We start from the raw sequence: 24,097 nt of genomic DNA, 5'->3' as shown, positions 1-24,097 counted from the left end.
TGTTCGGGGTAGCAGCTGGGAAACGGCTTTCCGGGTTCAGAAACAATTTATTTTGGGTCGACGGTTCGAAATCAGGTGCAGGAAACCAGAACGGTCACCTGACCATGTTTGGGGAAATGGGGTAGAGAGATGGCAGGTGTGTGTGTGTGAGGTGTGTGTGAGATGTGTGGGTTAATTTGTGTGTGTGTGTGTGTGTGTGTGTGTGTGTGTGTGTGTGTGTGTGTGTGTGTGTGTGTGTGTGTGTGTGTGTGTGTGTGTGTGTGTGTGTGTGTGTGCGTGTCTGTGCTTTTGAGGTGTTTGTCAATGAAGTGTGTATGTGAGGTGTGTGTGTGTTTGAGGGTTTTGTGTGTGAGGTGTGTATGTGTGTTTGTGTATCCGGTGTGTGTATTTGAGGTTTGTGTCTGTTAGGTATGCACGTGTGTGTGTGTGTGTGTGTGTGTGTGTGTGTGTGTGTGTGTGTGTGTGTGTGTGTGTGTGTGTGTGTGTGTGTGTGTGTGTGTGTGTGTGTGTGTGTGTGTGTGTGTTCATGCTGGGCGTGGCCTCAGCGGGTTTGTCTTCTCGTCTCCAGATCGACGGCGACTCACCGGAGGTGGAGCTGACGCAGATGCGCCTCGCGCTGGACTCCTGCTAAGAGGGTCGTCTCTTAAAAGCTCAGAGGGACCCCCACTCTGCGGCAACCGGGAGACCCGCTTATCATTTGTGACCGACTGTGTCTCTCTCTCTTGTGTATCTTTATTAAAAACCCAGCCATTCAATGGAAAACGCACCCAGACACAGAAAGCATAAGCCCTACAGACTCACGTACATTAAGCACCAGTGAAATGCATGCTGTTGGTGTCATCTAAACACTCCGTTTTACTATCAGTATCAGTGATTAACTAACTATCTTGTGACACTGAATAAAACGCATCCGGGTCGACACAGAGCGCTCGAGTCTCTTATTTAACTAAACACCGTCTTTGCTCTCTCTAATCTTGATCGGACTCCGTCAACGGTTAACGCTACATCTCCGAGCCCGACAGCCGGGGACCGACTGCGCCGCGGGGAGAAATGATCAACGCGACTTATGGCCCGCCGTGATTCCGAGGAGCGTTTGTGGTTGAATGCTTAAAAATGCTGCGTTTAGATAAAGCGCTTTTTCTTTCTGTTTTGTGCAGTGCGAGTGTCTTGAAAAGACGAGGGAAAGGGTATACCTGTCAAACTGTACAGGTATTCTGACTATCATGTGCAGCATGCTTTATTCTGTAGCAAGCATGCAACAATTACAATCAAGCGTGTTGCCTTTTGGTGTCAGTACATAAAGTGAGGTGAAAAACTAACAAAAATATATTGCATTTATAATTGGTTAAAGTTCAAGCTTTATGTATGGGACAATGTTACATTCAATTACTTGTCTGAGTCAGATATTTATTAAATAAAGCAAGAGCATTTGTTTAATTGAGTATTGTTGAGCATTTCTTTTGATGGTTGCATGCACGGGTAGTTCAGTAGTCATCGCTAACCAAATGGCGCCATCTACTGGTAGATAAAGCAAAATGCCCATACATTAATGTGAATGTCGTCATTGACTCAAAGATAACGAATCCCTTAACAATTAACGTGTATCGGGTTTTGTCGAACAATATTCAGCAGGCTTAATTACAATAAGTACTAATTAAAAAAAAGTCACTATTTGTATTGTCCACTAAATTAGCTTGAACTTCACTAATGTCTCCCTGACATTAATAATTGACGGTATGTCCAACATTTGTGAATACTAAAGGGCAATACACAGAAAAGGAGAATATAAACACTATTTTCACATACTTTTATTTCCACAGTTCTCCTCTAGCAGTTTTTTTTTGTACATTATTTTTTATTTTTACATAAGAACAGACTGTTATACACATACATAAGCGGGCAAGGGGGTGAGGGAGAGACGAACAAAACCCATACAAAATGGCCTCTACTCAAGCACAACCAAATCTATGTGTATAAAATTGCGTGGGTTTTTCCACTGTGGTTGGAGGCGACAATTGCCTCGATTCTTTTGATTTTTAAATAGATTCATAAAAATACAATCTTTTTTCTAACTTTCAAATGGACCTTTATGTGGACCGCCAAATAAAGGAGGACCGATGGGTTGAAACGGTTCGGGTGACGATGGTCGATGGTGAGGTAAAACAAAAATAGAGAAACAAAAATGGCACACAGCAACTAATGCCGGCTACTTTACACCATATATTTGCATTACTCCACATGATTAACAAGAGCGGACATCTTTTTTGGAGGGGGGTGGGGTGGGGGGGGTGACAGAAAAATAGGCATCACAAAAACAAACAAGACCCCCCCCACCTCCCTCCCTTTGCGTTCCAGTGCCCTTCACACCTGCCGCTTATTCCTTCAACGTGAAGCTAGCTCGCAGGGCTGTAGTGCTTCATCACGAGGAGCGTGGTGGGGGGGGTGGGGGGGAGAACTGAACAGGTCTTTAGTAACACAGCAGAAACCATTTTGATATAAAAGAGAAATGTGTTACGAGGGTTTGAGAGTGACAGACGATGGGGGAGTGAAGGGTCTCCAAGAGTGACCGGCGGGCTAGCTTGCCGCTATGCTAACGCTAAACTGCCCCCCCTGCCCCCACGTGGCACGTGGTCCTTTCATATCTAGAGAGGGGGGGGGCGTTCATATGTAGAAGGTCACATGGCCACCTTGATTCCAGGCGGGTCCGTCGAGCGCGCAGCGGTCTCCACGGCGACGCGTTTCCATAATAACAGTCCGACCCGGTTCTCATCGGAGGAACCAGGCTCATAAATACTCAGATATAACCAATCACCCCCCGCCTGTAAATAAACAACAGCACGCACCGCGCTCACACACCACACACACATTCACCCGCTCAACAGACAGAACAGATTGTTATTCGGGGGTTGATCAATTAGGTCCCGCTGCGACCGTGGTCGCCACCGGCAACGCCAGAGAGATGCAGACGGAGGGGGGGGGGGGGAGCTCGAGGACACACTGGGGTCGGGGGGGGGGGGGAGGGGAGGGAATGTTGCCGTGCCGTCCGTTGTCAGGGTTCATTTTTCCGTCAAAATAACGTGACATGGGGTGGCCGCCGTCATGGTGGGGAGGCATGCCCCCCCCCCACACCCCTTGGCCGACCGCCAGGTGAAGCGGTGGTCAGGGGGGGCAGAGCCGGGGTGGCGAGCGGCCTTGTGTGTGTGTGGGGGGGGGGGGGGGCGGGCGGGGCCCTGTCATCTGTTGGCAGGGTAGTAGTTGGGGTCCAGGTAGTTGTAGCCGGCGGCGTGCGGGAGGCGGTAGTCGCGGTCCAGGAGGGAGTCGGGCTGGCTCACGGGCTCCAGGCGGTGCTCCGCCGAGTGGGTCTCCGTCAGGAACAGGCTGCCGGGAGAGGGGGCGGAGCCACACGTCTTTACACCGCTGGTACCCTAACCCTAACCCCGAGACTAACACTAACCCCGAGACTAACACTAACCCTGAGACTAACCCCGAGACTAACACTAACCCCGAGACTAACACTAACCCTAACCCCGAGACTAACACTAACCCTGAGACTAACCCTAACCCCGAGACTAACACTAACCCTGAGACTAACCCTGACACTAACCCCGAGACTAACCCTAACCCCGAGACTAACACTAACCCTGACACTAACCCCGAGACTAACACTAACCCTGAGACTAACCCCGAGACTAACACTAACCCCGAGACTAACACTAACCCTGAGACTAACCCCGAGACTAACACTAACCCTGAGACTAACACTAACCCTGAGACTAACCCCGAGACTAACACTAACCCCGAGACTAACACTAACCCTGAGACTAACCCCGAGACTAACACTAACCCTGAGACTAACACTAACCCTAACCCCGAGACTAACACTAACCCTGAGACTAACCCTGAGACTAACACTAACCCTGAGACTAACACTAACCCTGAGACTAACACTAACCCTGAGACTAACCCTGACACTAACCCCGAGACTAACCCTAACCCCGAGACTAACACTAACCCTGACACTAACCCCCGAGACTAACCCTAACCCTAACCCCGAGACTAACACTAACCCTGAGACTAACCCTGAGACTAACCCTGAGACTAACCCTAACCCTGAGACTAACACTAACCCTGAGACTAACCCTAACCCTGAGACTAACACTAACCCTGAGACTAACCCTGAGACTAACACTAACCCTGAGACTAACCCTGAGACTAACACTAACCCTGAGACTAACCCTGAGACTAACACTAACCCCGAGACTAACCCTGAGACTAACACTAACCCTGAGACTAACCCTGAGACTAACCCTGAGACTAACACTAACCCTGAGACTAACCCTGAGACTAACCCTGAGACTAACCCTGAGACTAACCCCGAGACTAACCCTGAGACTAACCCTGAGACTAACACTAACCCTGAGACTAACCCTGAGACTAACCCTGAGACTAACACTAACCCTGAGACTAACCCTGAGACTAACACTAACCCTGAGACTAACACTAACCCTGAGACTAACCCTGAGACTAACCCCGACACTAACACTAACCCCGAGACTAACACTAACCCTGAGACTAACCCTGAGACTAACACTAACCCTGAGACTAACACTAACCCTGAGACTAACACTAACCCTGAGACTAACCCTAACCCTGAGACTAACCCTGACACTAACACTAACCCTGACACTAACCCCGAGACTAACCCTGACACTAACCCTGAGACTAACACTAACCCTAACCCTGAGACTAACCCTGACACTAACCCTGAGACTAACCCTGAGACTAACCCTGAGACTAACCCTGACACTAACCCTGAGACTAACCCCGAGACTAACCCCGACACTAACCCTGAGACTAACCCTGAGACTAACACTAACCCTGAGACTAACACTAACCCTGAGACTAACCCTGACACTAACCCTGAGACTAACCCTGACACTAACCCCGAGACTAACACTAACCCTGACACTAACCCTGAGACTAACACTAACCCTGAGACTAACCCTGACACTAACCCTGAGACTAACCCCGAGACTAACCCCGACACTAACCCTGAGACTAACCCTGAGACTAACACTAACCCTGAGACTAACCCTGAGACTAACACTAACCCTGAGACTAACCCCGAGACTAACCCTGAGACTAACACTAACCCTGAGACTAACCCTGACACTAACCCTGAGACTAACCCCGAGACTAACCCCGACACTAACCCTGAGACTAACACTAACCCTGAGACTAACACTAACCCTGAGACTAACACTAACCCTGAGACTAACACTAACCCCGAGACTAACCCTAACCCTGACACTAACCCTAACCCTGACACTAACCCTGACACTAACCCTGACACTAACCCTGACACTAACCCTAACCCTGACCGGCTGAGCTCTTTAAAGGCCGCACCACGGGACTAAAGCGGCAGCCTTTGCCTTGGGGGTCGATGCGTGAGATGACGTCCCCTTTGACCGCGGTGAACGCGTGATGGAGTAATATTGAGTGAAAGAAATGTAATCCGCAGCCCTGCTTAAGCTCCCATATTCATTTATTAATGAAAATGACCAGCAGCGTTTCTACCCTACTGGGTCTTCACAGGCAAATGGTGCGACCCATTTGATGGGGGCACATATATAGGTCACATGATCAGCTGACCCACAATGTGACCAATAGAGTACTAAAGCGAAAGCGCCACGTTGTCTTGGCAACCGGATTTTCTGTTCTAAACAACCGAACGAGAGAGGGCGTTCTCCATTGCTTCCATGTGTCGTTTCTTTCAAAATGAAAATAAACCGATTTCAAGAGTCCAGTTTCAAGAGTTTCAAGAGAGAATCACTACCAATAATCGAAACGTGTCGAGGCGTTCACGCATTCCCCTGGGGTATTAAAAAGGAAAAGTTCATAAACGTTAAGTTTATCATTAGTATTTTTTATATGAAGACAATCTATTCTCAATATTACTTACATCGTTGGTAAAGCAAACCCGCAAATCAATTCGCAAAAAAAAAACCTTCCTTTTCTAGGAAACGCGACGTCACACGTCAGCACTCTGTGAGCCGGGGTAACGAACACTGAATGGCCTCAATGGAGCGTACCATTACTGGTCGGCACACACAGCGCTGAGCAGACACGATACGCGGCGCTACGGTAGAGAGAGACCGTCGGAGGCCTCGGGACGGCGCCTCACCAGTCGGAGCAGCTGGAGCAGAGGTCCACGCCGGTGTCCGGAGGGCAGTCCGCGCAGTGCCACCTCGTCCCCTGGATGGGCTCCACGCCGCAGGCGTCACACTGACAACACAACGCCCGGGGGTCAACGCCGGCACAGGGGTCGTAGCCATGGTGACGCGGGGAGGGGAGGGGAGGATGTATGGAGGGTGGGTGAGGGGTTTATTATGGTATGGAGGGTGTATTATGGTATGGAGGGGGTGTATTATGGTATGGAGGGGGTGTATTATGGTATGGAGGGGGTGTATTATGGTATGGAGGGTGTATTATGGTATGGAGGGGGTACTATGGTATGGAGGGGGTATTATGGTATGGAGGGGGTACTATGGTATGGAGGGGGGGTACTATGGTATGGGGGGGGTACTATGGTATGGAGGGGGTATGATGACGGGGTACCTTATAGCCCGGGTGCTGCATCGTGCCGCCCTCGTCCCGGATCTCCCTGAGCCTCCTCTTCTTCAGCCTCTTCAGCTCCAACAGCTCCTGGTACTCAGGAAGGTGTCTCAGCTCCTCAGGCACACCCTCCTCCTCCTGACACACACACACACACACACACACACACACACACACACACACACACACACACACACACACACACACACACACACACACACACACACACACACACACACACACACACACACACACACACACACACACACACAATTAGACCATATGCGTGACACTGGACCACTTCAGATTAGAGGGTGGATTGGCCTTTGTTCTCTCATGGGCTGCTTATAATAATCACTGGGATTATCCAGGATCACTCCGTTAACCCTCGGATTAAACCCATTCTGAACTAGTGGTATCTGGACCAATTTAATTACCCGATCACAATCATTACCGTATCGATTACACCCCTACTTCTGCAAAGAGCAAACACAAATCACAAGACCAATAGCAAGCCACAAACATCGAGGCACACCCAGGTATATTCCGGCGCAGCCGATGTAGATTGACCCCGATTGTGCACCGCTGAGCGTCCATTGAAGGAGGGCCCCCCGTTCTCTGTGCCTTCTCAGTGTTATTAGGTCTCAAGGGGAGAGGGAGGCGCCGGGAAACGTGGCCCGGGAAGCCCGCTGAGACCGTGACCGTGATTAAGGGCTATTCAAATTAAATGGACTTGGCTAGACCGGATTAGCAACCATCCACATGCCGGAGAGTGGCCCTTTAAGAGTGTCAACGCCAGGGGTCATCAGTGACACAAGAGGCAAGACGTGACCGTTGCCCGTGGCAACGACGCCTTTGAGACTTGGCTCCCCCCCCCCCCCCTGGCTGTGTTGGAGGTTCTCTGTTGGCGTGTTAGCCGGCAGCTTGTGGTCCCAGCGTGGCACGATGACCTAGCTCTGCTTAAAAGGTTACTGCCCCCCCCCCCTCTGTGTGTGTGTGTGTGTGTGTGTGTGTGTGTGTGTGTGTGTGTGTGTGTGTGTGTGTGTGTGTGTGTGTGTGTGTGTGTGTGTGTGTGTGTGTGTGTGTCATTTGGGAAGAAGGTGCATGTGTTGTGTGTTCAAAGCAATCAGAGGGCTTTATCCCGAGGTGTTTCTGCCGCAGAGCGGACAGAAGGGACACGCCCTGAAACCAATTCAAATAGACAAGAAACGTCCACAAGCAGCACTCGGATGACAGGTCAGTTCCCAGGGATTGGAGGAGGTTATGAAAGCAACACACACACACTAAACATCAGCAGGTCCAAAGTCAATGCACACTGGAGAGCCACGCAAGGGCCGACCGGAAATGCAGATTTAACTGGGATCACACGTCCTGCAGAAGAACGATAAGGGTATGTAGGTAAGAAGGCAAATTGTAAATGTACATTTTGCTCCCAGTCAGCACTGATTAGGAATTTTGGATTATGGGGGAGGTATGCCAAAAGCAAAATAAAATGTATCCTATACCATGGCCAGTGGCTAACTTTGAATAAATAATTAGATTGGCCAGGTGGCACTTGTTCTGCGGAGTCAGAACACCTACACTGACAGGTGTACCGCAGATGTTACTGCACTTCTGTCCCGAAACGTCCACAGAAGCATATTGAAGAACTGCTCTAAGATGGCCTAGGGGTATGAAGGGTCTGAGACAGAGGCCAGGACACGCCATGTCGTTGAGAGTGGAGGTAGTGAGCCCCATATTTAGAGAGGTTGAACACCAGCAAGCAACATGGATACCCAGAGACCGCCCCAAACACCCAACACTGGCCATCCAGCCACCGTAATGAGTCCGCTATCAACACACAGATTAGGGAGTTTTTATTTCACGCACTTATTTTAAACCAGAGGCGATATTGAAAATGCACTCCTTTTTTCCGGTTAATTTTCTAATTATTGTGCTCTCTCTCTCTCTCTCTCTTGTCTACAGCAGTTCTGGGATGTACTCAAAAGAGAAATCACAAGAGAGCCAGGATTTCTCATCAAGCTCTCTTGTGCCTTCTGTTTACTACAGCAGCTTTAAGATCGGCTCATGTCCCTGTGCTCTGGCTCGATGCAACTTTATTTTCCAGCAGATTCAGTTTCTGCATGGAGGTTGAAATTCATTCCACCACATTAAGATGAAAAAACAAAGATTAAGAGCTTCTTCAAAACCCAGTCGTGCAGAACGCGGCTGAGAGAGAGAAGTCAAGGGACAAGTAGGGAGATACAAAATGATTGACAGTGAGGAGGAAGCACACAGAAGGAATTAATGAAATGAGACAGAAAATAGAGAAAAGGAGGGAACATCAGGCATTCAAACCAATAAGACACAGAAAGACACACAAACACAGACAGCGAGAGAGAGAGAGCGAGACCCAGAGAGAGAGAGAGAGCGAGACCCAGAGAGAGAGAGAGAGAGAGCAAGACCCAGACAGAGAGAGCGAGACCCAGAGACAGAGAGAGCGAGACCCAGAGAGAGAGAGAGCGAGACCCAGAGAGCGAGACCCAGAGAGAGAGAGAGAGAGAGAGAGACCCAGAGAGAGAGAGACCCAGAGAGAGAGAGAGACCCAGAGAGAGAGAGAGAGAGAGAGAGAGAGAGAGAGAGAGAGAGAGAGAGAGAGAGAGAGAGAGAGAGAGAGAGAGAGAGAGAGAGAGAGAGAGAGAGAGAGAGAGAGAGAGAGAGAGAGAGAGAGAGAGAGAAGAGAGAGAGAGAGAGAGAGAGAGAGAGAGAGAGAGAGAGAGAGAGAGAGAGAGAGAGAGAGAGAGAGAGAGAGCGAGAGAGCAAGACCCAGACAGAGAGAGCGACAGACAGACAGAGAGCGACAGACAGACAGAGAGCGACAGACAGACAGAGAGCGACAGACAGACAGACAGACAGACAGAGACACACAGAGACAGACAGAAACAGACAGGGACCCAGAGACCCATATGGCGCCTGTCCACCGGAGGGTGTGGGTCGGGTCGGTGCGGCTCGGTGGAGTAGTGACGGTGCTGTTCGGCCCAGCTCAGTTACGGCTCGTGTTTCCACCACGACCGTACCCTTATGGTAGGGCGGGGTTTAAGCCAGATGGCAATAGCCGCGGCAGCTAGGTTAGCATCGTGACCTCATAGCAGCCCGACACAGAGTAGCCAGCTAATAAATCCAAGGAACAAGAACGCGCACACTGACCAAAGATCAACAATGTAGGACGGCCAAGAAGGACGGCAAACTTTTGTGGGACAATTTCTTGTGCGACAATAACGTCTCTGTTTGTTATTATCCCCCCGTCTCAAGGAAGTGCGATTCTGTCGACCAATCAACGGACGCCGTATGTAGCTCGAACTTGCCGGTACCCTTTCAGGCGTCTCAGTGCCCCAACGGAGGAGTACGGAGAGACGAGTACGGCTCAGCCCGGACCACGCCCACTTTTGGCGGCGGAAACGCAATCCGTGCCGCACCTTTTCGAACCGAACCGCACCCCCCGGTGGAAACGGGCCAATAGAGAGAGAGAGAGACAGTGCGAGAGAGAGAGACAGAGCGAGAGATGAAATCACAAAAATCGCTCGTTCCTCAGTGGTGGAACGAGCTCCCCGCCGATGTGAGGATCTCAGAGTCGCTCACCAGCTTCCGCTTAAGACTCAAACCGCACCTGTTCAGAGTTCACCTGGACTCTGCATAGCATCCCAGCCCCTTCCGGCCACCATTGAATGTTGTACGTCCTGGCACTTGATGTACGCCCTTATTTATAGTACTTAATTGTGTAGCATCTGCAGTAGCTGCCATCACTGCTGTACAGGGAATGGGTTAGCCTAGCGATTGTTAGAACTTGCACTTGGTTCTATGAACATCTTTACTGTACCGACAGCGATATATTGTTTCACTTCTTAGAGAGAACGAGAGATGGCGAGAGCGCGACAGAGCAGGGCGGTAACGTACAGAGTCGTCGGCCGAGGGGTCCTGAAGGCTGCTGTAGTAGGCGGCGCGCTCGTCCTCCTCCTCCATGAAGACGGGGGGCTCGTAGGACGCCAGGAAGGTGGAGGGCCGGTACAGGTGCTTGTTGAGGTGGTGCTGACGCTTGTTTGACACCTGGGGGGACGGGGGGGGGACGGGGGGGGACGACAGGAAGTAGAGGCGTCAACTCTCCGGTTCTGAACTCCACAACACTCTAACGAGGTCGTCGTATGCATAACATCCCCATGGTTAGCTGCGGAAGTTGTTGAAGGTGACATATTCTACCCCCAGGTGTGAGTGGGATTAGCCGTTACACGCCCACTTGTGATGTCAGAAGAGGCCGATTTTCAGAACGGCTTGTAAGCGCTAATCCCACTCACACCTGGGGGTAGAATACGTCACCTTTAAGATAATATTTGCCTAGTAGTAGCCTTCACTCTTTCAAAGAAAGCTAACAGGTTTAACAGGACCAAGTTATGTACGTAACAAGGCTGTTTTTGTAAATCATGGACATAGCAGCATTAACACTACTTTATTCTACTATTTAAATAACTACATTACTATAAATATATTGATTAATTATTATTTATTTCTAAACGCCAAAAATTAAAACCTCTGATTTTTTAGGAACCTTTTGACAAACTAGACGACAGCCGTTGTCGAAAGGGCATTTCAAGCCGTAGAATTTGACAAAATGACGTAAACAACAAACAACTATACATCTATCTAGCTAGCGATCTCCATATCTTTCTCTATAACTAGCCATCCATATAGCTACGTTGTCCTTTGGAATCAAAATGTGTCATCAGTACTTAGTCTGTGAACAACATCACAGTGAATCACCATACTAGTACTTGACTAAATGTCCTCTCACAGAAACCAACTATATTGCTATTGTTTACATTGGTGGCAGGGGAGTTCTTATGAAGAGCTCTCAAGGCCTGAACACGCTTCTGTGCGGTTGGTCTGAGTCTTTTGCCATGCAAAAGACTATATTTTCATTTCTATATTTGTGTTCAACTTACACTACGTGTCATTACACCACATGGACACAAGGGGGTGATTTAACAAACAACTACACCGACCAACGGCGACATCTATGGATGCCAGAGATAGATTACCTTGTTTTTTCGAACAGTATTGTTTTGTATACTGCCGTTTGTGTAAAAATCGTCGAAGATGAGAGAAAGAAAGATGTCAATGATTATTAGAAACTAAATCTAGGTGAACGTTGCCGTCTGAAACCATAACGCTAGGTGGCGTTGATGCTGCGGATGGCACGTAGAGCTGCCAACACGCCGCGTTGATGCGTGTCTACGCCTTTAGGTAGAAACAACACACCAAAACACTTCGGCCAAATGACATTGGCAGCCACTGATGTTTTCGGTGAAGCCCGGAGAGAGACGGTTATGATGACGGCTTGATCGCCATCCAGACCGGTATTGTCCCCTCAACGGAAAAAGGTACTATTTGTGTGGATCCAGTCGGGGTTGCCGCAGTTACCTTCTTGGTGTACATGCACAGGTTGGGCGTCCTTCCAGGCACCGGGATCCCGGCCTTGGTCAGCTTGATGAAGTACTTCTGGACCCGGCTGGCCACCTGGAGCACAAAGGAGAGGCGCCCCCTCTGGTTAATCATCTCCAGGGAGGCCTGGAGGCCTTCACACACAACACCTGCCTGCTGTGAAGCTGCTGTCTGGAAGGGCAGTGTTTTGACTAGGGATGCACCGAATATTCGGCCACCGAAGATTGTTCGGCCGAAAATGGCCCAAAACATAATGTTCGATTTCGGCCGAGGGAGTAAAAAGGCCGAAAACAATACACCGAACATTTTTATTTTTGATTAAAAAAAAAAAAAAAAAAAAAACCTTTGTAATTGATTTTTTTTATTGAAAAGCAAGACAAAAAAGTTTATAAAGGACATTTCATTGTTTGATTTATGCAATGGTGAAAATTTAAATCAAAATGAATGAAAAACAGCAAAAGCCACATTCGGTATTCGGTTTCGGCCAACTGTTTCAGTATATTCGGGTTCGGTTTCGGCCAAGAATTTTCATTTCGGTGCATCCCTAGTTTTGACCCAGGCGGCCCAGAAAGATGACCCGCAAACAGCGTACCGTCATTTATTCTCACCCTACGGTCACACTACATGCGTCCGTCGACGGATGGCCGAGGGCGTGTACAAAGCCGATGTGTGGATATAAATATAAAGGCTCAGGTGATGAAAAACAATCCTATCGATTCCACATTTCTTGAAATTAACTCTGCTTCTTCCTGCTTGTTATGCAAAATCGATCCTGCAGGACGGACGGACGGACCCACAATGCATTTCGAGAGCGCCCCGTGCAGAGGCACTGAGACCCGTCGACGGACGGAGGTAGTGTGAATGTAAGGTCAGTCTCCCCCACTAATCCCCATTTTCATGTCCATCTTTTAAAATGGGCTGAAGTGCTTTAACATTAACGGTCAGTCACCTGTTTGGTGGTCCGGTTCCCCAACGCGTCGGCGATCTTCTGCCACCTTTTAGACTCCACTTCCTCAGGCGGGAACTTGAGGAGAAGTTGTTCCAGCTTTTTCTGTAGGACAACAACAACAGATAGAAGAAGGACCGGTTGAGAACCCTTCTCACTGCAGCAGCAAGCACTTCCTTCAGTGTAGGGACACGCCCACTATGTCAATGAATAAGCCTCTCCATGTAGCGTCAACGTCACGCTTTCCATGTTGCGCGTTACATTTGACCAAAGCTCACTGCAAATGCATTAGAAAGAGCCCATTTACAAAAAAAAAAGGAGGATCCCAGAACCCCAAACCCGTTGGGAAACATAGGAAGAGTGTGGCTTCTGGACTCTACCGATACCTTTTTGTGTTGCCCTGACTTTACAGGTCCAAAACATTCAAAATAACGCGCGCGCACACACACACACACACACACACACACACACACACACGCACGCACGCACGCCTCTGGTTGCCTGGCGACCGTTGCGGTCTCCTTGACAGCCCAGACATGATGTTTGCTGTGCCTTCGCTGTGCTTTAGCGATGCGCTCGTCACACACACCCTCCCCCCCTTCCAGCTGTGGCTCAGCGTCACATTCCCCCCCCCTGGTTCGCCCCCCCCCTACCCCCAGTACGATCCCGCACATGAAGGCACCGGGCGTACCTGCTCCTCAACAGTCCACAGCTGGTTAAAGGTGTCCGGCTTGTTGGAGTTGCAGATCCTTCCTCTGATCAGCTGTGAAAACACCAGAGGAACCACATGTTGGAGACGGTAGTCATAGCGATATGCCCTGGGGGCATTTGAATATGGACACGGCCGACACATAACGCAACTGCCATTTCCGTTCTGGCAGCCGCTCTGCAAACCGAAGTGCATATAGCCATGGAAATAAATGAGAACGCAAAAAAAGGAAATAGACCCGGTTTGACTAAGAAACGATCTGAAACCAGAAGTCCCCCGTCGACCGCGTTGGGGTGGTAGAAGTGAAAGTGCACTCTCGCAATTCAAGTAAAAAAAAAAAGAAAAAAAAGGAAGAATCAACATTGACATCAAAGGGAGGAATCGTCACGTTGGCTTGCAGTGCGCTTGCACCTCGGAGGCGTCCATTATCCCCGATCCGTTCAGAATATGCACAACTCCCGAGCCAGGAGGGACCTCGCACACAAACAAGTAAGCCCCACTCAGGAGGAGGCTCCCATCTAGAGAGATACCGTAATAAGTGCACGGGTTACATGCCTGCATGAGAAGCAAAGGCTACTAGTGCCCATAGTGCCCATCCCCGTTCTAAATGCCCAGCTCTTGACACGCCAACCCCCTTTCAAGACCACCTCTGGGTGGAAGTGAAGGGAGACAAATCGGGAGGGAAAAAGGATGCTTATCAGTGAGGCCAGGGCTCGCTGTTGGGTCCTGGTGTAGGTATTTTCCCTGGTCTATATTGGTTCATCCGTCCCTTAGTAGGGATGCACCGATCCGATATTTGTATCGGTATCGGTACCGATATTGAAGACATTTCTAGATCGGGTATCGGTGACAAATGGGCCGATCCATATATTTATTTATTTATTTATTTATTTTCATTTATGTACATACTTGAATCCTATTCCTACTACCTTGCTGCTTTGATAATTGAATTTCCCACGAAAATGTTCTCACGGGATTAATAAAAGTGTATCTATCTATCTATTGGCTGATCTATTCAGTTTCTATGCTGTGCGCTGTGAGTGACGTCATAAACAAGCAACACGCCGTGCGGAGCCTACAGTGATTGCAAAATGGAGCGAGCAAAAGGATCTGCTATCTGGAGCTATTTCACTTTACCTAAGCCAGCAAGCTCCACGGCTACATGCAACATATGCAAAGTAAATGTCCCGAGGGGTGGTACTAAACCTTCTAGCTTTAATACCACAAACCTTATAAAGCACCTCCAAAAATTCAAGTCTCATGATCCCAGTCTTTTCCCCTCAATGAAACTTAGTTTGTAGCCATAATTTCGCGCTGTTTTTCTATATCGGTATCGGATCGGTATCGGCCGATACTAAACCTCAGATATCGGTATCGGTATCGGAGGTGAAAAAAGCGGATCGGTGCATCCCTATCCCTTAGTAACCAAATGCGCAGATATATACGTCTACACCCGCTACGCCGTGATTCAACACAGACGCGGTAACCATTCGACGTGAAAAGACCAACAGAGCGACCACGACATGCTGGTGTGGATCACTGCGGGGAGGGGGGAGGGGGAGGGGGGTGTACCTGGGAGTCCCCGCCGTTCTCCAGGGTGTCACTAGTGGGCAGCAGTGAGTACATGGCAGAGGGCTCGCCCTCCTTCTTCGGCTCCACCGGACTGGTCGGCCTGGTGGGCAACCCTAGTTGGCAGAGACCCACGGTTACTTGTTTCACCTTCGAGTTCCTTCCAACACACACACACACACACACACACACACACACACACACACACACACACACACACACACACACACACACACACACACACACACACACACACACACACACACACACACACACACACACACACACACACACACACACACACACACACACTAAGGTTACACTCACCCCGGTCAAAGATGAGCTTCAGCTGCCGGGTTTTGCGCTTCTTGTCGCAGAACTCCCGCTCGAAGTCGCCCAGCCCCGAGGTGTACTTGTCCCAGGCGATGTCCGGGAGCTGGACCACCCGCTGGGGGCAGGGCATGCCCATGTTCTCCTGCCGGGGGAGGGGGGGGGCACAGTCAACATCGACGTTCTACTGAGGAACGTCAAACTAAAGAAACGTTTTCTTCCTAAACGTTATAAACAGCGTGGAGAAGAACGTCCACCTTCAAGGGATGGGAGTTATAAGGAACCAGGTGTATGAACTATGACTTATTTTGAATAATTGCACACATTCAAATCTAATTTCCCTGTTCACCGATCGTCGCCACGGACGCGGGAACGGATCAAGAAAGAAAGAGAGAGGCCCTCCACGCGTCGGCCGCCGTTACCCTTTTCTGCAGCTGCTCCACGAAGCTGATGGGCGCGGCCAGCGCCTGTCTCTGGTGGCGCGTCAGGGTCTCCAGGTCCAGCACGGCCTGCGTCCGCTGGGCCTCCAGCACGCCGATGGTCTGCAGCAGCCGCTGGTAGCTGGGAGGGGGGGGGGGTTAGAGGGGAGCCACATGCATGATTCAGTGACACACTGGGCGGTAGCACCCAGCGGCGAATCAAACCTCTAGGAGAGCTCGCCTCACGTTCACACGGAGGCGCGCTCACCTGCGTGCATAATGCAACGGTGGGACTCCCTCCTCTGGAAACACTTTGATACAAAGTGGCACACCGACAACCTGCCTGCAGGAATACCTCCCGCCATCTCTGTCTGGGGAAGGGATTTCAAGGGGCAGGGGACTCTCTCGCTCGTGTGCCATGATGCCGGCCCTCCGACTAGGGTTAAGTAGTAGCAGACTTAAAAAGGTTCCCCGAGCGGACTTCCCTTTTGGATTATCGAATGAAAAAACATTCGTATCGCGCTACTCAATTGAAAAGACTCAATTGGTGCATTTGGTCAATTCAAATCCTAAACAACCATCGCCTGTGGCTTCACCTCTTCACATTTCACACAGCGGTATGCACCCCCTCTGTGTGACACAAGACAGCCGACAATGGGGCAACCCAGTGGCTTAAAGAAGTAAAGGTAATAAAAACCTCCCAACGCTTGGATGGTGTGACATTATCACAAAAGCCTTCGGGGGTCTTCGGAGGGGCAGAGGGAATGAAGAAAGAGAGGGGGGGGGGGGGGGGGTATGATGCCATGGCTAACATCAGGAAGTGAGTCAGCAGCTGCAATAAGAGCAACGTTTCAGCCTTTTCCCTCTTCTCCTAATCTATAACCTCATTTGCGCACAGGTGCTTCCGGAAGTGGATCGATCCCGTTTCCGATGGACATGAAGGAAAATCAATGGGATGCACCCGGCCCATTTAGAGCTTGTTATGTTTTTTTGATGCGCCCCAATCTCCGGGATTGGGATGAGTGGGTACCATTTAACCACAGATGCCTTTGTCAGACTCATTGCTGCATTTGGCGCTTCCCGTCATCCTGCACAACATGACGTGATATAAAAAGCAGGTTCATCTGAAGGTCCCTCTGGGATGCCTCTAACTCGTATTTACTTCTATTTACAGTGATTTAAACTAAATGATGCTGCTTTTAAATCAGTGAAGAGGTAAAGATTATCAGTGACTCCATGGAGAGAAGCCTCAGCAAACATCTGCTCGTAGGAACGAAAATAACAAGATAAAAATATGCAGGACTAAACAGAAACATGAAAAAAAAAGGAAAAAACATTTTCAAATCCTTAAGACCATAACCAAAACCCTCCAATATCCAGTCACGGACCAAATGAAGAGCCTCGTTTCAATGACTTGAGCTTCTCACACAGCACGGGCATTAGACAAAAACCTAGAGTAAATCTAGCCCTGCACTCTCTGAAATCCCTTTGCAAGGTCACTCTCCCAAATCGGCCCAGAGTCATATCCCTCCTCTTGTAAGGAATGACTGAGGAATTGGGGGACGAACACGAGTCTCCGTGCATAATCCCATGTGACACGCGAAACACCTGAGGAAGGCTCCCTCCATTATTCAACGTATTTAATAATTCTTGCATCAGGGTGCTTCCGTGATCAAAGCGCTGCTTTAACCAGGGCGTGGAAACAAATCAACTGAGCCAGTTTATGCATTTCACGCTCGTGGGGATTCTTGGAAAACCTAAATTTAGCGGCTTGTTCTCACCAGGCGGATAACCAAAATGCAAACCTCGCCAAGTGAAACATTATCTGCTGGAAGAGAAACCCACTCAGCGTTGCAGTGTTCCTCTACCGACGAAGACACATTAGGTTCACTACACATGGCGTGCATCCAGGCATTAAGTGTGACCAGAAAACCCAAGCCACATATTGCTGTACAATAGATATGATAACTATTAGTGACCAGGCACAGCTACACCTGCGGAGATATTCAAGGTATCTTCAATCTCCCGATCTGCTCGAAAGGGGACTACGTGTAAGAAGCATAGATCCCTTCTCATGACTAGCCCCCTGTGGCCGGGCAGTGAACTGCAGCCGGATGAAGCTGGCAGATTGAGAGCAATGGAGTGTGAGCGCCCGCGGGTTGAGGCAATAGGTCATGAACTAACGTTAGTTAATCATAAATGAGCTAGCCAAGATAGACAAAAGGGAGTGACATGAGAGGATATAAAGCATATAAAATGCACAAGTGATAAACATTCTCAAAAAGAGATGTTTCTGTCCTCAACTACGGCATGAAGTCAATTCCTTAATTTATCAATTAATGTCAAGCCACAGGCTGTTTTAGGAGTTTTGGGGAAGGTCTTTTTTTTTTTTGTTAAACTACAACCTTTTCATATATTGACAATTTAAAGGCTCCTTTCATTTTCTTCTCCCTTTTATTTCGCTGCACTAAAGGCTTGGCTTCAGACCATTGAACTTGTCCAGTAGACGACATGTTTTGATCTAGGCTAAATAAAATCCATCAAAATAAATTATTCAGTACAAGATGGTAGTAACGCGTGGCCACTGAAAGTTAAAAATGATTCACGTCACAGAACTTATCCACGTGAATCCAAATGATCTGCTCATCGTTCTGTTGCCCTTGCGAAATTAAAAGGGTCCAACTGGTTGAACCGGAAAACCGGACTGGCAAAGTCAGCCATTTCAAATAGCTTGGGTTTGTACTTAAAACCACTGTTCCACATCAATGGTCACTAATGTTGTACACATAGACAAAAAACCAACTAGCAAGTTATGGAAGAACACATACAAGACGATGCAGCATGTGGGTTGGAGAGTTGCCCTCTCCAGAAATACATTTAGAAGTTCCTTTGCAAATTAAGTTACTCTGAATGCCAAAGCCTTTTGTTCCCAGCATTGCAGTCAAAATGCTGGCATTAACAGAGATGCTTGGCTACAATTTTGGTCTCTGGTGAGCGGCATCTAATTAAGACCGCTATTCGGCATTCAGCCACTATTAAAGTGTCTTTATGCTACCAACTAAAAGGATACGCCAGCACACTTAAGATACCGAGAAAGGCCGACGCCTCCGGCCATTGGTAACGTCTCCCTATCGGTGTTATGTCAGGTCCAGTGAACGCAGCACCATTAATGCTACCCGCTCAAAAAACACTGACGCAATGACTGCACATCTCCGCCAGTTTTAGAGAAACACCCAGCAGCATTATTGGGAGTGGGAATCAGTGCAACACTCGCACAACTCTATTGATATCCAACATTGTCAAAAAGGAATAACTTTGCGTACCAAGTGGGAAAAAGAAGCCATTGGTGAATTGAGCTTCGTGAGCATCTATTGACCTCTACCATTATCCAACAGGAATACCCAACAGCTTTCTGATGTATGACAGAGGGGAAAAAAAATCTAATGAAGTCTTCAAAGAGCACAGAGTAACAAGGACAGAGGAACAGTGGCAGAAAGAAAAGAGAAACCTCCCAGCTCCCCCAACATACTCTTTGTTGTGCTTCAGTGCCAGGTGGTCCGACTCAAAGTAATATACATCCGGCTCTTCCTCCTCCTCCTCTTCCTCCTCCGCGCCCGTCCGCGCTGTGGCCCCCGCTTTACCGCCCCCCGCCTCGTTGTCCTTCAGGGGCCCAATGTCCTCCGGGGCCCCCAGCGACACCCCGGCTCCGCCCCCGGCTCCGCCCCTCACCGAGGCCGGCGCCTCGCTGAGGAGGGGCCCCACGAGGTCCGAGAGCGGGGGCTCCTCGGGCGTGGCCGGGCGGGAGGCCTCCATCATCACCACCTCCTCCACCGCCTCCTCCTCCACCACCACCACCTGCTCCTGCTCCTCCTCCACCTCCACCTCCACCGCCTCCTCCTGCTGCTCCTCCACCTCCACCTCCGCCTCGCCCCCCCCCAGGAAGCCGTTGTCCCTGGGGGGGGAGGGCCTGCCACCGGGGGGGGCCCTCCGGGGGGAAGTCCGCAGGGTGTATCTGTGTTCGTGGGGCTCCGTGAACGACGGCGGGGAGGGGGTGCATCCGAGGTCCGTGGGGGAGCCGGCAGGGTGTGTGTGAGGGGGGGGGGAGGCGGGCTCTGTGGGGGAGGGCGTGGGTTCTAGCGGGGGTGAGCTTTCTCCTGAGTGGCTGTTGTTGTTTTGGTGGCGGTGGTTCGCCGGGCTAATGTCTACGTCGTGAGCGGAGGAGAAGGAGGAGGCGACAGCGACCACCTCCTCCGCCCGCGGCGACGGCGGGCACCCGTTGGTGCCCCCCACCTCCGCCTCCGTCACCACCGCCTCCTCCCGGGCCGAGCACGCCACCTCCACCTCCTGCTCCTCGGCCCCCAGCAGCTCAGGGAGCGGGTCCTCGGCTAAAGGGTCCTGCGGGGGGGCCGACGGGGGCTCCGACGGCACGGGGGTAGAGTTTCTACAAGGCACGGTGAGCTCCGGGGACGGGGGCGCCGCCGACTGGCTGCCGTTGGGCAGCGCGGGGCCGGCGGCGGCGGGCTTCGCGTCGACGGTCGGCGCGCGGGGGCCGCCGGCGGGCTCCGCCTTGACCTCGACCAGGCCGTTGGAGGCCCTGTGGGCGTTGGGGGGCCCGCCGGCCGTGACCTCCACCTCGTCCGCCTCGCGTTTGATCGCGTCGGCGAGGACGGGCGAGGTCCTGCCGTTGTCCTTGATGTCGTCGAACACCGACCCAGGGCTCTCTGCGTCGATGGACGCCGCGTCGTCGTCCTCATCGACGTCGTCGTCGTCTTCCTCCTCCTCCTCTTCTTCCTCCTCCTCCTCCTCCTCGTCCTCAGCTCCTCCAGAAGACGCCTCGGAAGGCGGACCCTGCTTGGCCTTCTTGAGCTGAGGGGAGGGCTCCCGCGCCCCCCTCCCCCTCACGCAGGTCTCAGACCCCTCCTTGTCCGGGCACGGCGCGCTGCGCTTCCGGGAGCCGGTCCACGGCTCGCCCTCGGCGGGCTTTGGGTCCGCTACCTTGCCCGGCGATGGGGACTGCGACGCCTGGCCGTCCTGCCGCGTCTCCTGCTTCTTCTTGGGCGAGCGGGCCCGGGGCACGGGCGACGCCGCCGTCTCGTCGGGCGGGGCGATGCTACGATTCCGGAGGGTTCGGCCACAGAAGTTCTCGTCCAGTCCATTGTGCCCCACTGATGACCGCGTGACGCGCGAGGAACGGGACGCGGCCATAGTACGGTGGGGGCCTACAGCGTCCTCATCCTGGTGCTCTCTCCTCGGCAGCAGAACGTGGGCACCTGAATGACAACACACAGACACTGCATGAAGACACGGCGTGGGAGTCACAAAGACCACCACCTCCATAAAGGCTCTCTTGATAACTTTAGGTTGGGTTTTGGTGCAACATAGCAGTCTATTTTAGGCTACTGACCATTCACAATGGACCATAAACAATTTGGTCATAAAAATGAATTAAACAGTGTGTACATTTTGTTTAAGGCGTTTGTTTGATCAAGGACCACAGTGGAGATACTGCTATATATCAGGGGAACCGCTGAGACGGGCTTTGTGGAATGATGTCATACACCAGGGATAACAATGGGTCATGTCTTCACCTAATAAATGGGACCAAAGTGGACAATAAAAATCTAGAGGGAATCTAAGTGACCAGTACCAAGAAAAATGACTGCAACCCTGACCGAAGCAAAAACCTCCTTGAGCATATTGGTGCTCTACATGGAATCCCTTTGACGTGCTTGAAGGACCTACATCTGTCACAACTCATTTAAAAAGCTTCCAGTTACATTACATGAAGTAACTCCCCGCCCCATTAGCACCGCTGTGCTACCACAGCCCCATAAAGTCCGGAAGGCTACTGTAGCTATGAATGCATTTTCCTACAGGGCGGTGAGCTGGCATGAAGGAAGCCAGGGCGCAGATATTACACACACACTCGACTAAAAATACTCCCTATGAGAGAGCTAATATGATTTGGCGATGCAGAAACCACGGGTGGAAAGAACAACAGTCGGGGTATGTTGTTCAGATAAATCACTGGTCCTTAATTGAAACATAACCAATCGAATTTCACCAAGCCAAGCCTAGAAAACCAATTATGACTTAGGGTTAGGGTTAGACTTTTCACCCGAAAGCACAATAAAAACAGAAAGGATTGCTAGGGTGATCGGAACTCTTCTATGGCTGGTCGACCCTTTATGGTATCCTACCAATAGTGAGCACATTGGAGCCGTAGTGTGCAGTAACTTGTATCCAAATGATGCGCAAACAGCAGCGATACGTGTTATTTTTTAGCTTATTGCATAACGTTAGTTTCGATTTTCGACTAGGCGTAACTCGTGCTCGCATGAGACACGCGTGTGTTGAACATCACTCTAAAGTGAAGCATAAACATAGCATGTCGTTTTGTGTGGATAGTGACCATGGCTGAGGTGATTGACTGATAGCAAGGTTCAATCAAGCGACTTCCTGTTTGTAAACGCGCGGACAGTTGTGGACATAGATTGACACGTGCAACGCAGGGATAACCATAAGCACAACCAGGGCTTTTACATCATCTACATAGACTCTGTCCGAATGAAACATAACTTCCCGTGTCCAAACAGTAGCACCATTCCTAGTTATATGAACACTGCACATGTTAATGTCTCCGAACCATTGTTTAGACCTGCGAGAGCATGTGCTATCCGCCGTATAACGTTAAGATACAACATTCCCCGACCAGGTCGTACAATAACTACTCAGTTTATACAATACATAAGTCCCCCATTGGGTTTTCGCTTGCTGTATTAGTTCCTAGCCCTATGACGATAACAAAAATCAACCACGAAGTGCCATTGGCAAACATACCCATGAGAAAAACGTTCATATCCTTCGCTCACAGCTCCCCAGCCGTCGCCATCCCCATATAACGTTACAAAGTTATGAAGCACACAGGTGTAATCCAAAACACTAAACCCACTCCTACATCTGCCATACGAACAGCCCCCGTTACGCTCGTCTGTACTTTTTAAAATAGACACAGAGCTGAAGGAAAGAGCTCGACAGTCGAGGCAAACACGCCTTGGCGTACACACACACAAGCTGGCGAGCTAACGGTTAGCACGACCAACTTCAGTGCACAACACGACTAGATGTGGCATGCTAGTTAGCAGGCTAACTAGCACCTGCACTGAACCGAGGAGCTAAATATAGGCTTGCGGTGGAGGAAAAACACTGCCCATCAATTGAAATGCACTGCAGGTCATCATTCGTACCACGACCACTTTATTGAATGAGTTTGGTAATCACGCCCTCTCGTTTAACACTGAGCTATGTGAAGTTTGCTCGCTTAGCTAGTTGGTATGTTCGCTGCATCGCGTAAAAAAAAAATCACAACACTGCGATTAAATGTAACGTCAGGTATTATAAAGACTCCGTTTGAGAATGTACACAATCACTATCCTAAATCTCATGTTTACGTATGAATCAAATATGTGAACTGCACCCATACAGCGTCCCCGTCGAATTAATTTGCAGTATGCGTGCCACCATTAGCATAGATAGCAGCCCAGCAGTAACGGGGATGGAGCAACTAGCCGTGAATGGCTAATGCTGCCTGGCTACTAGCTAGCTGATTGTTTCGCCTACAACTTCTGCGATCCCTTTGCCCAATACAATGAGTCAGGACTGACCAATGGTGCAGCTCAATATACTCATGTTTTGATGATAAGAGTAATGGATAGCGTGCACTGGAGGTTCGCCCTTTAAAGTACTTTATAACCTCAAGAAACAGACGTACCTCACTTCCGTAAATCTGCTACACGTTCGGTAGCAGCCATGTTTTCAATCCAGTCAACCAGTCGGGTGTGTGTGAGCCGATTGAACCGGGCTCATCAGACTGCAATACTGTACATTTTGGCCCCTGACAATAGTACAATGTTGCAGACTAATTAGCTTTTTGTAGTTTACACAATAACTCAAAGTCAGCAAAAATGTTCTCTGCACTCTTTGGTTATTATTTGCACCCATTATGGAGATCACATGTTTAAATAAATGGCTAACACA

At 50.0% G+C, this 24,097-nt stretch overlaps 2 protein-coding genes across 3 annotated transcripts in view; one reads left to right on the top strand and one right to left on the bottom strand.

Moving 5' to 3' along the window:
- Positions 1–1,437, top strand: part of ak5 (adenylate kinase 5) — a 50,493-nt gene extending 49,056 nt beyond the window's left edge. The window contains exon 13 of the mRNA XM_060058146.1: positions 569–1,437. Coding sequence (XP_059914129.1) covers positions 569–631 — 63 coding nt within the window. The 3' untranslated portion in view covers positions 632–1,437. The remainder of the gene's footprint in view (positions 1–568) is intronic.
- Positions 1,438–1,792: 355 nt separating this feature from the next.
- On the bottom strand, positions 1,793–23,965 carry zzz3 (zinc finger, ZZ-type containing 3). 2 transcript variants are annotated; one of them, XM_060057969.1, is made up of 12 exons: positions 23,832–23,965; positions 19,590–21,330; positions 16,064–16,202; positions 15,639–15,786; positions 15,315–15,427; positions 13,725–13,796; positions 13,037–13,138; positions 12,067–12,162; positions 10,549–10,698; positions 6,619–6,753; positions 6,185–6,285; positions 1,793–3,378 (listed from the first exon to the last, which is right to left on the bottom strand). In XM_060057969.1, exons 2-12 carry the CDS (start codon positions 21,263–21,265, stop codon positions 3,234–3,236), a joined length of 2,877 nt encoding a protein of 958 aa, XP_059913952.1. In that variant the 5' UTR covers positions 21,266–21,330; positions 23,832–23,965; the 3' UTR covers positions 1,793–3,233. The 2 variants fall into 2 exon arrangements, with proteins under 2 accessions (XP_059913952.1, XP_059913951.1); XM_060057968.1 differs by lacking the exon at positions 23,832–23,965 and adding an exon at positions 22,901–23,782.
- Positions 23,966–24,097: the final 132 nt, after the last annotated feature.

The sequence above is a fragment of the Gadus macrocephalus genome, chromosome 8, assembly GCF_031168955.1.
Source record: "Gadus macrocephalus chromosome 8, ASM3116895v1".
Classification (NCBI taxonomy): Eukaryota; Metazoa; Chordata; class Actinopteri; order Gadiformes; family Gadidae; genus Gadus; species Gadus macrocephalus.
The sequence above is the reverse complement of the archived record's forward strand: the minus strand, read 5'-3'. Positions and strand labels throughout refer to the sequence as shown.